The sequence below is a fragment of the Prunus dulcis genome, chromosome 8 (genome assembly GCF_902201215.1).
Source record: "Prunus dulcis chromosome 8, ALMONDv2, whole genome shotgun sequence".
NCBI lineage: Eukaryota > Viridiplantae > Streptophyta > Magnoliopsida > Rosales > Rosaceae > Prunus > Prunus dulcis.
Window position 1 is genome coordinate 95,474 of NC_047657.1, and position 13,274 is coordinate 108,747.

Genomic DNA, 13,274 nt, shown 5'->3' on the forward strand with positions numbered 1-13,274 from the left:
TCTATGTCTTTTACTTTAAGTTAAACAGAACATTTGTAAACATATGAAAGAATGTGTAGCAAAATAGAATAGTTTATTCCTCAAAATCCTGACTAACTTTTTTGTTGTTGTCTGAGAATACTCATTTGTGTGCAAAATCTAACTTCAAATTTTGGAAAATGCCATTTATCTTAAAATTTCAAAGATACAAATTTTGATCTTTTGTAACGTTGAGGTCGTCATCGATACACAAAGGGGCGATATCCTTTCGTTCATTGACAGGGAATCGTTACCCAAAGTTGGCATTTGGACTCATAAGTCTTCCCAAGGTATAACCAAATTGATATTCAAGGTATCACAACTTATCATACAGTCTATATTGCTGAAATATCAAAATACGAACTTCTTTTTTTCATATAATTATTAGAAAAACATCTCCTTCCCATCGCTCCAATTGTGTGCCCAGGAGCACTTTAGAGAAGAGAAGAAAGAACCAAGTCAAATTACCCACACTGGCACCTCTGAGAGGCTTTTTTTTTTTTTTTTTTTTCCATGTGTCAAAAAGAGAGTAAAATTGACATTGAAGGGCCCAAGAAATATATGGAGGATTTTACCGGATGATCTCCACTCTTACCTTAAACACCTAAGGGGAAAAAAAGAGTAAAAAACAACGTCTGGGGTTTTATGCAGCAAATGGGGTAACTGTTGGGTATATATGGTAAATTTGCAGATGAAAAAGGATGGCTGAGAGTGAGAGTGAGTGAGAGTGAGAGAAGAAAGAGTCGAGACCATCAACATTGGATTGGATAGAAGATGTTATCTGAAGAGCATCCCACGTCAGCAGCATCATCTGCCAAATCAGCAAATCCACCCTATGAAATCATGGGAATGGATTGCGCAGGTTCATTGCAAACCAATCAAATCCCGCAAACAAAAATCCGACTTGGCACGTCCACATCCACCAGCTCAAGCTTATAGTATATCGCTTGTGAGCCATAGTTTCCACTACGTACTTACTGAGTGAGTCCTCCTCCTCCTCCTGAGCATAATTGGGGCAGGACGCCGGTAGCTGAGAGAGAGAGTAGTTGAGAGAGAGAGAGAGAGAGAGAGCAGGTGAAGGTCAAGGTTAAACTGAAATGGTTTCTCTGGCAGCATCAACAGCGGCTGCTTCCCTTGGTGTGTCTGAATTGCTTGGAAACAGTCTGAACAACTTTAGCGGCGCAGCCAGGTCGGCCCCTTCAGCCACCACCCCAGCCACCTTCAAGACCGTCGCACTCTTCTCCAAGAAGAAGGCCGCACCCCCTCCCAAGGCCAAGGCTGTTGCTCCTGCTGACGAAGAGCTCGCCAAGTGGTATGGTAAGTTGTTCATCATCATTTTCTTTTCTCCCTCCAATTATTAATAAATCAGTGCCATGCCATGCAGTTAATTAATTAATTCATCAGGTCCTGATAGAAGAATCTTCTTGCCTGAGGGGCTCTTGGACCGCTCAGAGATCCCAGAGTACTTGACTGGAGAAGTTCCTGGCGAGTAAGATATTAAACATCTCTCTCTCTCTCTCTCTCTCTCTAGCTAATTGAAATTATTGAGCCATTACTTGAACCTCTAATTGAGTTGTCCATTACTTCATTTCGTTAATATGATGTGCATGATCCAATGCAGTTATGGATATGATCCTTTTGGGCTAGGCAAGAAGCCAGAAAACTTCAGCAAGTAAGTTTTTGCTATACATAATACTCTCTCCCTCTCTCTAGACTAGAGATATGATTTCTTTCTCCTGCAGTTAATTTTCATTAGGATGGAAACAAACAGATGATCAATCTAATTGATGACATGTGGGGGTAATTAATACCGTGGTGTCTTTGAATAATGTTAATGCAGATACCAAGCATATGAGCTAATCCATGCTCGGTGGGCTATGCTTGGTGCTGCCGGATTCATCATCCCAGAGGCCTTCAACAAATTTGGTGCTAACTGCGGCCCTGAGGCTGTCTGGTTCAAGGTTTGCATTTAGTTTAATAAAGTCAATTAAACATTGTTTTTCCTATCGGAGTAGAAGCGTACAACTTATCATGACTCTACTGCATTATTACCCATGAATGCAGACAGGAGCTCTACTCCTTGATGGGAACACATTGAATTACTTTGGTAAGAACATACCTATCAATCTTATCTTTGCTGTTGTTGCTGAGGTTGTTCTTCTAGGTGGAGCAGAATACTACAGAATCACAAACGGCTTGGTACGTAACTAGAATTCATTTTAATTTTGTAGTTTACTACCCTGATTTCATCATTGCTGTTATCTAAACTAATAAATTCTGAGTAAACCCACACAAGATGTTGGAACTTTTCAAAATTTAGTCCGAGTATTTTAGTGTACAAGATAACTGATCATCTCAAAATTCACACACTACTAGTTATAATCTGCAAGACTGCCCGCCTTACATCGGCACTGTCAACCCGGGAGCAAATCCCTTAAACTAAAGCCAAAATTTCACTTGCTTCATGAGACAATTTGAAAAATCTGAGGTTGAAGACAATAATAGTAGGATACAGCTCATGCATATGCTGGTAGATATATATGCCCTTTTAAGAAAAATAATAACGCAATCAATAAAAAAGAAAGGATTACGTGTGTTAAGGATGACAATCTCATGACTCTGTTGTGTGATTTTCCTGGTAGGATTTGGAGGACAAGCTTCACCCAGGTGGTCCTTTTGACCCATTGGGGCTCGCTAAGGATCCAGACCAGGCTGCATTGCTAAAGGTGAAGGAGATTAAGAACGGAAGACTTGCCATGTTTTCCATGCTTGGTTTCTTCCTGCAAGCTTATGTCACTGGAGAAGGTCCTGTCGAAAACCTAGCAAAGCATCTCAGTGATCCCTTCGGCAACAACTTGCTTACTGTGATCGGTGGCTCTGTGGAAAGAGCTCCAACCCTGTAATTTTAAGTTTCCTCTTGCCGCTCCACTCAAAATTCAAGTGCATTGTATATCACATTCCGTCCTTTTTAAGGCATTTAACCTTAATCCTTGAATGGAATTGCAGCTGCTTTTCATTTTATATACAGAGACCTACCATAACATAACCTACGGTTTTAGTGTCTGTCAAACTATATATGTTCTTCCGGCCAAAATTATCATGCTCTGCATATTCTTGACATCCAATTTGCTCAATGATCATTATCAAAATTTGTTCTTCTTTAATAACTTGGCTGTTTGCTGTTACAAGAGTTAATTTGAAACCCTTCAAATAAATAATACTATAGTCTATATCAATGATATGAGATGACAGTTTCCAGAAAGGTTATACCATTACCATTCCCAAGCAATGAGACCTACCAAAACAGAGATTTTAGTATGCAACCAACCAGAGTTTAAGGAAGTTGAGCCACGCATCAGCCAGGAATGCGTCTGGCGAGCCAAAAACAGAGATTTTAGCTCCAATTTGTGCTTCTCCTGTCACTCCTCCAAGTGTGTGGAAAAGAATAACAAAAGTAGTAGAATTCTATAGTGGGATGAGGCGCTATCTCTTAACCGTTTGATCAAATTAATCAATTTAATCCAACGATTAAGAAATAAGACATCATCTAACAACATTAGATACTGCTCTCGCTATAGAACCACTCTAACAAAGTAATCTGAAAAACAGACCAGATAAGTAAGTATGAGGCCCACGAATAGGCTTGTGCAGGGCAGCAGCCCATTGGATCCAATAACGATCATCGGGCTTGTGGGCCGTAGACCCAATGTTTGAGTTTGAGGCGCCGGCCCTACTTCGTCTCCCTTCTCATTAACAAAACTTGCCTAAAACAAAACTCCATCCTTGAATCTTGATTCACCCTCTTCGATTCTCAGGCTCTCATCTTGTCAAAAATGGCGGCCATCGCTCCATCCTCTTCCTCCTTGTCAAATCCCTCTCCTCTCCCTTCTTCAACAAATTCCCAAAACAACACTTCCAGATTTACCCGCCCCTTTTCCCCTATTCCCCAGAAGCCCACTCTCTACCGCCCTCTCCACATATCCAATTCTCTCTCTCCCAAACCCAAACCCAAAGCCACGAGCACTGGCAGCATCACCACCACCCCTATTACCACCACTTCAGACCCACAAACTTTCATTTCCCGATATGCCCCTGATGAGCCAAGAAAGGGCGCGGATGTCCTGGTGGAGGCCCTTGAACGCCAAGGCGTCACCGACGTATTCGCCTACCCTGGAGGCGCATCCTTGGAGATCCACCAGGCCCTCACGCGCTCCTCCACCATCCGCAACGTCCTCCCTCGCCACGAGCAAGGTGGCGTCTTCGCTGCCGAGGGCTACGCGCGCGCCTCCGGCCTCCCCGGTGTCTGTATTGCTACCTCGGGCCCTGGTGCCACCAACTTGGTCAGTGGCCTCGCCGACGCACTCCTCGACAGCGTCCCCGTGGTTGCTATCACTGGACAGGTCCCCCGCCGCATGATCGGCACCGACGCTTTTCAAGAGACACCCATCATTGAGGTAACCCGATCCATCACCAAACACAATTACCTTGTTCTTGATGTAGAGGAAATTCCTAGAATTGTTCGTGAGGCTTTTTTCTTGGCCACCTCAGGCCGACCAGGGCCAGTTTTGATAGACATACCCAAAGATATACAGCAACAGCTTCTAGTTCCCAATTGGAACCAACCCATGAGTCTTCCCGGCTACATGTCTAGGTTGCCCAAGTCCCCCTCTGAGTCCCATTTGGACCAGATTGTGAGGTTGGTATCTGAGTCGAAGAAGCCGGTTTTGTATGTTGGTGGAGGGTGTCTGAACTCGAGCGACCAGTTGAGGGGATTTGTGGATCTTACCGGGATCCCCGTTGCGAGTACTTTGATGGGTCTTGGGGCGTACCCATGCTCCGACGAATTGTCCCTCCAAATGCTTGGGATGCATGGGACTGTGTGTGCTAATTATGCTGTGGATAAGTCTGACTTGTTGCTTGCTTTTGGGGTGAGGTTCGATGACCGTGTCACAGGAAAGCTCGAAGCATTTGCTAGCCGCGCTAAGATTGTTCACATTGATATTGATTCAGCAGAGATCGGAAAGAATAAGCAGCCTCATGTGTCAGTTTGTGCAGATGTGAAGTTGGCATTGGCAGGGATAAATCGAATATTGGAAGGCAAAGGAAGCAAGCTTAAACTAGATTTCTCAGCTTGGAGGGAGGAGCTGAAAGAGCAGAAGGTGAAGTTTCCATTGAGTTATAAGACTTTTGGGGAAGCCATTCCTCCTCAGTATGCGATTCAGGTCCTTGACGAATTAACGGATGGGAATGCAATTATAAGCACTGGAGTTGGGCAGCATCAAATGTGGGCAGCTCAATTTTACAAATACAGGAGGCCTCGCCAGTGGTTGACATCAGGGGGATTAGGGGCTATGGGTTTTGGATTGCCTGCCGCTATCGGGGCTGCTGTTGCAAATCCAGATGCAATTGTTGTTGACATCGATGGCGATGGGAGTTTCATGATGAATGTCCAAGAATTGGCAACTATCAGGGTAGAGAATCTTCCCATTAAGATAATGCTGTTGAATAATCAGCATTTGGGTATGGTTGTTCAGTGGGAGGATCGCTTTTATAAGGCGAACAGGGCTCACACTTACTTAGGGAACCCATCAAACGAGTCTGAGATATTCCCGAATATGCTCAAGTTTGCAGCAGCCTGTGGGATACCAGCTGCGCGTGTGACGAAGAAGGAGCATCTGAAGGAAGCAATTCAGAAAATGTTGGACACTCCTGGTCCATACTTGTTGGATGTAATAGTGCCCCATCAAGAGCATGTCTTACCTATGATTCCTAGCGGTGGTGCTTTCAAAGATGTGATAACGGAAGGTGATGGAAGATCGTCTTATTGATTTCCAGGCCACCGTCGTTCGTATCTACAATTTTGAGATGTGCTTAAAAGTGTTAAGTTTATCTAATTGTGTAAGATAAACTTATCGTTTCTATGCAAAAAAGTTATGTAGATACTGTCTCATACTTCACTTATTTGTTTATGTATTCAATGTATATTGTATAAGAGATCAATCCCTAGCTTCCTAAAGAAAATGCTAATAGTTAAGATGGTATTCTTTCTTTAAAGTGAATTAGGTGATGTAGGTCGATTGCTCAAGGTTCCGTTTGTAATGCTTGTTTCAATACTCGCTAATTTGTTCTCTGCTGGGATTAATTTGTTTACAGAATTTGTTGGTTCATTTACAGTGTTGTTGGTACGGCTACCGTTAATGTGAACTTTTTCTTGGTTTCTCTCTAATGTTGACACTGCATTGATAGGGTTCCTCATCGGGTCGGGCTGGGCTGAAATGTTTGAGTTCTAGCTGGGTTTTACAGGCTTTTTAAATTTTTTGAATCGGGCCAAGGTTTTAAAGTGCTTGATTTGGACCGCATTATCCGACCGGGTCGGGCTTTTTTAAAATTAATTAATTAAATTTCTAAGTCTTTTAAATTTTTTTGTCTTAAACAGTTTTCTCTTAAACAATAATATAAATTATTACATAACTTAAGAAAACAAAAATATAATAACCAAACTCTTTTACTAAACTTACACCAATAGCCAATATATTTTATAAAAAAAATATTATACCTAAAAATGCATTACTTCTATGTCTATCCCAAATTAGGATAGATATTATGAAAATTAAAGCAATTTTTCCATTAGAATTAATAAAGCCAAAATAAGCTTTCAAATTCTTTATTGAACCATTAAATTTGAACTTGACAAAAAATGGGCACTAAAAAATTATTGTATATATTGCTTGTTTGTTACAAATTTGTAAACAACATTGAACAAATTAACTTAATTTATAACATGTATAAAATGAGGTTATGGAGTGCATCCATTAAATCTTTAAAAAAAGGACATAGACGAGCGGGCCTTGGGCGGTCCTAGGTCAGGTCGGGTCGTGGGCTTCAAATCCTACCCAGCCTTAAAGTGGGCCGGGCCGATCTATTCTAACCATTGGGCCAGGGCAGGTTCGTTGGGCTTTAAGCTACCTACTTTGACCCGTGGGCAAAAAAATTTCCCCTCTATAGGCCTCTCGATGGGTTTGTAAGTTTGGTTAGGTCTTATGGAGGTAGTTTAGGAATAGATGGGTATTTATTTATAGTAATTTTCTTAATTTCCTCATCGATATTGCCCCTAATTTAATCACCCGCATATACAGTATGTGTGAGGTTTTATACAAAAGATCCCGATAGTATTAATAATGGACTCATTTATTATATATTGTATTTTATTTAGTAAATTTCTACTTCAATATTCTTCAACAGTTATTTCATCGGACTGGGTTCTTCAACAGTTGTTTCATTAATTCTAAATGTTTGAGAAATCACGGGCATTTCCCCTACCCTAGCTAGTTGGCCATGACAACAATTTGAACTTAAGAGGAAATAACAGTCTCGAATTAATAGCATCAGAAGGTGTAACCATAACAGTCTCAAATTAAAAGCATAGCAGTAAGTAGCATATCCATTCTCAACCAGCATCGATGGAGAGAGAATGAATCTTAACTGTCCTTAATAGGATCCCTAATTACAATCCAAACCATAGACTTATACATATAATTAAAAGAGTATCAAGGTCCATTCCCAAGATGAAGATGATCAGGGGGGAGAGAGAGAGAGAGAGAGAGAGAGAGAGAGAGAGAGAGAGAGAGATGAGAAGATGAGAAGATGAAAGATGAGGTTGACCTAAGTCCTAACCATGGTTGGTGCGTTAGTGGAGACGAACCCAAGGGAACCAAAATATCTCCCGAGGGTTACATGCAGATGCTTTTTGAGCTCCACATCCATCAATGGAGTGCTCAAAAGTATGATGATATTAATGTACTAGCTAGCTAGCTAAAAGCTAAAATGCCAAAAGAAAACGAAAAAGACACAAATTCTATCCCTCCTAAAATTAGTGAAATGGCTAAAACTCCCATAGTTTAGCCACAATGAATTTACAAGAAAGAGTTAGTGATTTGCTCCCCTCCTCCCCTTACCCTAAGGGAAGATGGTGGGTTGGTTAGTTGGTAAGACACATTATATCATGTGAAAGTTGACCAAAAAAAACTTGGAAAAGCTTTATAAAGACTGACTGCTCCTAGCTAGTTCTAAAATCCTAAGACTAGATGTTAACAGCCAAAACAATTGGGGCATTCCATGCCCATGTTTTTTTTTTCTTCCTAAAACTGCGCCTCTTTTTCCTGAGGTGATTGGTTAGCTGAAGATGGAGGGATTAGCCTTTTTAGGACTGACATCCCAAGTGAAGGGCTTGCTATTTGTGTTGAATTTACAATATTTGCAAACCATTTTATGTCTTTCTTTAGCCTTCCTGGGCCAAAAGTTACATGAGGTTGGTTTTTTCTTTTGTTGCTTCAGCCCCTCCAGGGCTAAGAAGTTATAAAATTTAAAATAAAAAAAGGAAAAGAAAAAACTTTTTTTCCAACTTAGCTATACCCAATAGCCCGAGTTGGTGATCAGTAGAAAGATGCTTTAGTTCTCTTCAAGGGAACCCAAAGTGTTTTGAAAAAGATGCAAGGGAAAATGAAAATGCATGAGTATGAGATGCACCCCAGCCAATTGTGGAGAATGATTTCATGTAGCCCCTATGGGAGGCTTTGTATGTGTGCAAGAGCTTAACTAGCCCAAATGCCATTTGCAAATTGGGCTAATTTGTGTGTTAGATGGCGAGAGAGAGGAAGAGATGGAGAAGTGAACCATGGTTAGGCCAAAGGTTTGCTGAAAATTCAGAAGCCATATGCAGCTGAAGAGGATGGAATCGAGTTTGAATAATTGGAGCCATGCACGCACTTTGGATTCAATGACTAGCGATGAGGAATTGGTGCAGGGAGGGCCATGGTTACGCCTGTGGCACAGCAAAGCACACTGTCAAAGATATTAGTACCCTCTTTCCACCAAACTCAACTATTTCATTTGTAAATAAAAATAATAATAATATTAGCAATGATTAAGTGGGCAGGCCTAGCTAGGTTAATTACAAATTACCTGGCGATTGCAAGGCGGGTGAGGGCGCAAGAGAAATGGGAGGACCATAGTGCTGGTAGCCTCCTCCAACACCAGTTGAATTCAAGGCCGAATACTGGAAGAGGTGGTGGTGGTGGTGGTGTGGATATTGGACACCAGTTGCGTAGTTCTGCACACCTGAAGTAGTACTATAAGCTGCTGCTGCAGCTCCTCCATTCCCTTCTGATCCGTATTGCAGATACGGGTAAAACGCAGCTGCAGCCGCGGCAGCTCCCGTCACCATTCCGCCTGCAGGGCTTGTCCCGTACATAGGATACTGCCCGGTTGTCCCTCCATACAAACCATAGTAGTTCTGAACCATACATATACCAACAGTATTGCACAACACAATTAATAACTAACTCGAAATAAACTACGTACCTTAAAGTAAATCAAAGTCAATTACACCCATGCTTGTTTTTTAAATCTAACCGGCCGTTAATTTGGACTTTATCGATACCCAAGAAACGATACAAGACTCGTCAAACTAATCCTGTGGGTTCCCCATTACTTTCATCATACCTAGGTTTTGTTTTTTAGGTTCTTTGTGTGTGTGTGTGTGAGAGAGAGAGAGAGAGAGAGAGAGAGAGAGAGAGAGAGAGAATGTAGTGAAGATCGTAGAGAGTGAAAGCGTAAATAGGATAGGAGGTTGGACCACATGTCCTTGTAATATAATGAATCAAGGATTGAAAAGGAGGAGTTTGAAAGACGAAATTAAATTATTTCCCACAACTTGACCCTCTTGGCATATGCTGTCGGTTGGTCCACTATATTCATGCCCCCTTTACCCTTATCTAATATGGACAATGTGGAAGAGTAAAATATACAGCTACGATAATTTCGAGAATTTTTATATATAAAATAAAAACCAATCCGAAAGCTCATCATTACCCATGGCTAAAGGGAAATTAAAAACTCTCAACCTATTGGCTAAATGTACACTACCGCGTGCCACTATGTACTACTGATCTGCCAAAAACCACTTTCATCGTAAACAAATCCAACTTTAATTATGTGAAATTCTATTTAATAATGAATAATGAAGAAGTTAAACTCTCATCTCAAGTCTATAATCTTTTGGTTAAAAAATTAGATTATTGGTACGGTCCCGTTTAATTAACGGAGTCGAGAGAAATGCTCCTCTATGCTGCGGCATGCAATGCAATTACATCAAGCGAAAAATAGTTTATTTTGTTCATGATTTTATTTGGAAGGAATGCCGATACTTCAAACAATGAACGCGCCTTTTAAATTCCTCGACAAAAAATGACATGAATTTGAAAGCCGCGTTCTTTTTTTTCTTTTTCTTTTTTACTATGGAAAAGGTAATTTTGTTAAGTTTAGTTTAGTGGGTCGGTAATAAGCTCCCAAAATAGTTTCATTGGACAAAAGGAAAACCAAGTGGTAAAAATATGTCGAGAAATTTGAAAAGTGATTGCCTCCTGAAAAGGAAAAAGTAGCAAGGCTTCCAGAAGCAGGAGCATCCTAAGAAGCGAAAACTGTATGGTAGAAAAGAAAGTAAAAGTAATAAAAAGGAGAAGTGTCTACAAACCGTAGGGTAAGTGTAGTCTGGTGAGTATGGAGAGTACCTGAAACGGAATAGCGTTCAAAGAAATCGAAAAGTTACAAGTTAGAAGCTGAACTAAAGCTTTGGAAATAATTAACTCTCAAGATCCAAAACGAACATTCTTTTCAAATTATTTTAAAAAGCATCGAACATGAAAATGATGTATGCATGCATGACTCATGATAAAATAGTTTATGTCATGCATGATATAGCGCATGCATGCATGCCAAAGTAGGAGACATGCAATGCGATGCAAGGATGAGTTAATCTGCATGTAATATGCAGATTATGCAGAAGAAGAGAGAGAGAGAGAGAGAGAGAGAGAGAGAGAGAGAGAGAGAGATGAGCGTGCTTTTGATTAATGAGGTTGGGTGGTGGAAGTGCATGAGTTGGCAATGCACGTGCAGCTTCCCATATATACACATGATGCATATTATTGTTGTAGAAATGAAAGCATGTTCATGAATGAATTCATCCTAGCTATATAGTTAATTATAATAGTTGATGATGATGGTATGCATACCCATAAAGATTGTAAGGTATCCCTTGTTGGATGGCATAATGAGGGAAGGTTGCTGCTGCAGAAGGAAAAGCTGATCCGACTCCACCTCCTCCGAACCCTGTTTGGAAAGACCCCATTACCCTAAAGTTCCTGCCTGCTCCTCCACCACCTATATATCCATATATATACCCAATTTATTAATTATTTCCAACTGCAAATTTAATTCATGATTATATGTATCATCACTCTACAAATTATAACATAAACATACAAAGTTAATTGCATGCATGCCACTGAAGATATATATATATATATATATACATATATGTATGAGGAGGATATGCTTCAAAGAAGAGGAAACATGTGGTTCCAAAACTATAACTATATGTCATGCTTTGGAATGGTAGCTGGGTAATTCTGTTGATAATTAACTTAGTAAAAAAGATATATGGGACTTGTTCCATATTTAACCATTTCTAATTAACAACTTAATCCTTTATTTTGGAATATTCATGTTGCGTGTATTTCACTGTGAAAGTGAGTTTACTCCAAACCAGAATCTTTTTAAGACACAAATTATAATTCTTGGGAGGAATATCCACAACTCAAACACACAATACTAATTCTTGCTAAAACTTCTCTCAGATCTGTTTATATTTGATCACTAATTATAACCTATATTTGGAGAAGACCAGTATCATAATGCATATACCTAATTCAGAAAAGAGATGAAAATAAATTAAAATTGAGGAATGAAGGCGGGTATACCATGCTTTGGAGTTGAAGGCTTGGATCTCTGAACTCCCAGAGAAGCAAGATTGCAGTTGGCCCTCCTCCCATCAATCACAGGAGCAGCATCCACACAAGCTCTCATGGCAGCTTCGGATTCGCGAAAAGTTACCTGTATAATTATACAAGTTCACTATCACAAAATTCAAATAAAGAATCAAGTATACTGATATTATGATCAATTTCAATCCTTGTTTTCTGTCAAGATCTAGCTAGCATTAGTACATATTCATATGTGTGGATATATGAGATGAAAAATGCATGTGATAAAAGAAAAATAAGAAGAAATCATACAAATCCGTAGCCTTTTGATCTGCCGGTGGCCTTGTCAGTGATGACAACAGCCTCCAAGATCTCACCGAACTGTTCAAAGTATTTCTTCATGGTTTCCTTCTGGGTTTCCCAAGCCAATCCTCCAACAAACACCTTGGTGTATGTGGTATCACCAAACTGCCCTGCCAAATTAGCTGGAGTCATCTTAATCTTCAAGGACTAATATGGGATCGACCTCTAGCTAGCAGCTCCTTGTACAATATATCTTGCTGTCTCTGGATCTCTCAGTCAGCAACAAAACTTTCCCTATGTATATCTTGCTGTTGTTCTTGTTGATGTTAACTAATTATGAGCCCTATCTACCACTGTGACACAAAGATAGCTAATAATAGGTGGATCTAGTTGGTGGTGGTGGTGGTGGTGGAACAAGAAGAAGAAAAGAAGAAAGAAATAACAAGTCCCACTAGATTTAGAGGGATCTTCTACAGGATTTAGATGGTGAGGAATTTGGTGGTGAGGGAGGAGGGTGTTGATCAGAGAGACAATTAGGTCAGAGAGAGAGAGAGAGAGAGATCAAAAAAAGAGGGGAGAGAGAGTGAAGGGAGAAGGGAGGAGGGAGGGAGGAGAAAGCAAAAGTTGGAAAAAGAGGAAAGCCCCTCTCATAATACGGACATGAATTATATACACAACCAGCCCCCACCTCTTAACATTATTGTACATCAACTATTCACGCACTACCTCTGGCGCGTCTTCCTCACACTCGTATGTTTTCCATTTTTATATGAATCATCATGCTATATGTAATTATCTTCTATTCCCCATACCGGTGCATAATCCCAACACGCGTAATGATGAGAGTGGGAATGGCTTCTGTTCGTATTATTATGTCCCTGGTCGCTGTCGTTTTGATTATTTTTAAGGGGAAGATGTCGAGTGACTAATTTGCCCCCTGTTGGAATCAAAATGACGAAACTTGCCCCCAAGCAAGTGCGTTTGTTTGGTCAACTTTCTGGTGGAGGAGTGAGGTGAGGCGTGAGACACACTGACTCAGTGAGCAGCAGTGGCAGAAACGGAACGGAAAAAGTTTTGGGAGGGAATGAAATCAGAGAAACAGCAATCACGCGGGAAGTCAAAGGTCAGCCTCGT

The 13,274-nt window shown here is 40.6% G+C and overlaps 3 protein-coding genes across 5 annotated transcripts; 2 read left to right on the forward strand and 1 right to left on the reverse strand.

Moving 5' to 3' along the window:
- The first annotated feature begins 898 nt into the window (after positions 1-898).
- Positions 899-3,041, forward strand: LOC117636732 (chlorophyll a-b binding protein CP26, chloroplastic). The gene is made up of 6 exons (XM_034371384.1): positions 899-1,335; positions 1,423-1,507; positions 1,640-1,690; positions 1,859-1,979; positions 2,083-2,217; positions 2,661-3,041. Exons 1-6 carry the CDS (start codon positions 1,116-1,118, stop codon positions 2,919-2,921), a joined length of 873 nt encoding a protein of 290 aa, XP_034227275.1. The 5' UTR covers positions 899-1,115; the 3' UTR covers positions 2,922-3,041.
- Positions 3,042-3,783: 742 nt separating this feature from the next.
- On the forward strand, positions 3,784-6,268 carry LOC117636727 (acetolactate synthase 3, chloroplastic). The gene has a single exon (XM_034371379.1). It carries the CDS (start codon positions 3,852-3,854, stop codon positions 5,844-5,846), a length of 1,995 nt encoding a protein of 664 aa, XP_034227270.1. The 5' UTR covers positions 3,784-3,851; the 3' UTR covers positions 5,847-6,268.
- Positions 6,269-7,370: 1,102 nt separating this feature from the next.
- Positions 7,371-12,760, reverse strand: LOC117636733 (RNA-binding protein 38-like). Of its 3 annotated transcripts, none has more exons than XM_034371385.1 (6): positions 12,150-12,760; positions 11,835-11,967; positions 11,088-11,235; positions 10,550-10,586; positions 8,980-9,310; positions 7,371-8,839 (listed from the first exon to the last, which is right to left on the reverse strand). In XM_034371385.1, the coding sequence occupies exons 1-6, from the start codon at positions 12,330-12,332 to the stop codon at positions 8,799-8,801; spliced, it is 873 nt and encodes a 290-aa protein (XP_034227276.1). In that variant the 5' UTR covers positions 12,333-12,760; the 3' UTR covers positions 7,371-8,798. The 3 variants fall into 3 exon arrangements, with proteins under 3 accessions (XP_034227276.1, XP_034227277.1, XP_034227278.1); XM_034371386.1 differs by having other exon boundaries at positions 8,143-8,859; XM_034371387.1 differs by having other exon boundaries at positions 8,734-8,841; positions 8,977-9,310.
- Positions 12,761-13,274: the final 514 nt, after the last annotated feature.

Coding starts and splice junctions, on each gene's coding strand:
- LOC117636732 (XM_034371384.1), top strand. CDS start 1,116: ATGGTTTCTCTGGCAGCATCAACAGCGGCTGCTTCCCTTGGTGTGTCT. Junction 1,336..1,422: donor AGAGCTCGCCAAGTGGTATG/GTAAGTTGTTCA, acceptor TTAATTCATCAG/GTCCTGATAGAAGAATCTTC. Junction 1,980..2,082: donor CTGAGGCTGTCTGGTTCAAG/GTTTGCATTTAG, acceptor CCATGAATGCAG/ACAGGAGCTCTACTCCTTGA.
- LOC117636727 (XM_034371379.1), top strand. CDS start 3,852: ATGGCGGCCATCGCTCCATCCTCTTCCTCCTTGTCAAATCCCTCTCCT.
- LOC117636733 (XM_034371385.1), bottom strand. CDS start 12,332: ATGACTCCAGCTAATTTGGCAGGGCAGTTTGGTGATACCACATACACC. Junction 11,236..11,834: donor GCCTTCAACTCCAAAGCATG/GTATACCCGCCT, acceptor ATGGATATATAG/GTGGTGGAGGAGCAGGCAGG. Junction 9,311..10,549: donor CAGACTACACTTACCCTACG/GTTTGTAGACAC, acceptor TGTATGGTTCAG/AACTACTATGGTTTGTATGG.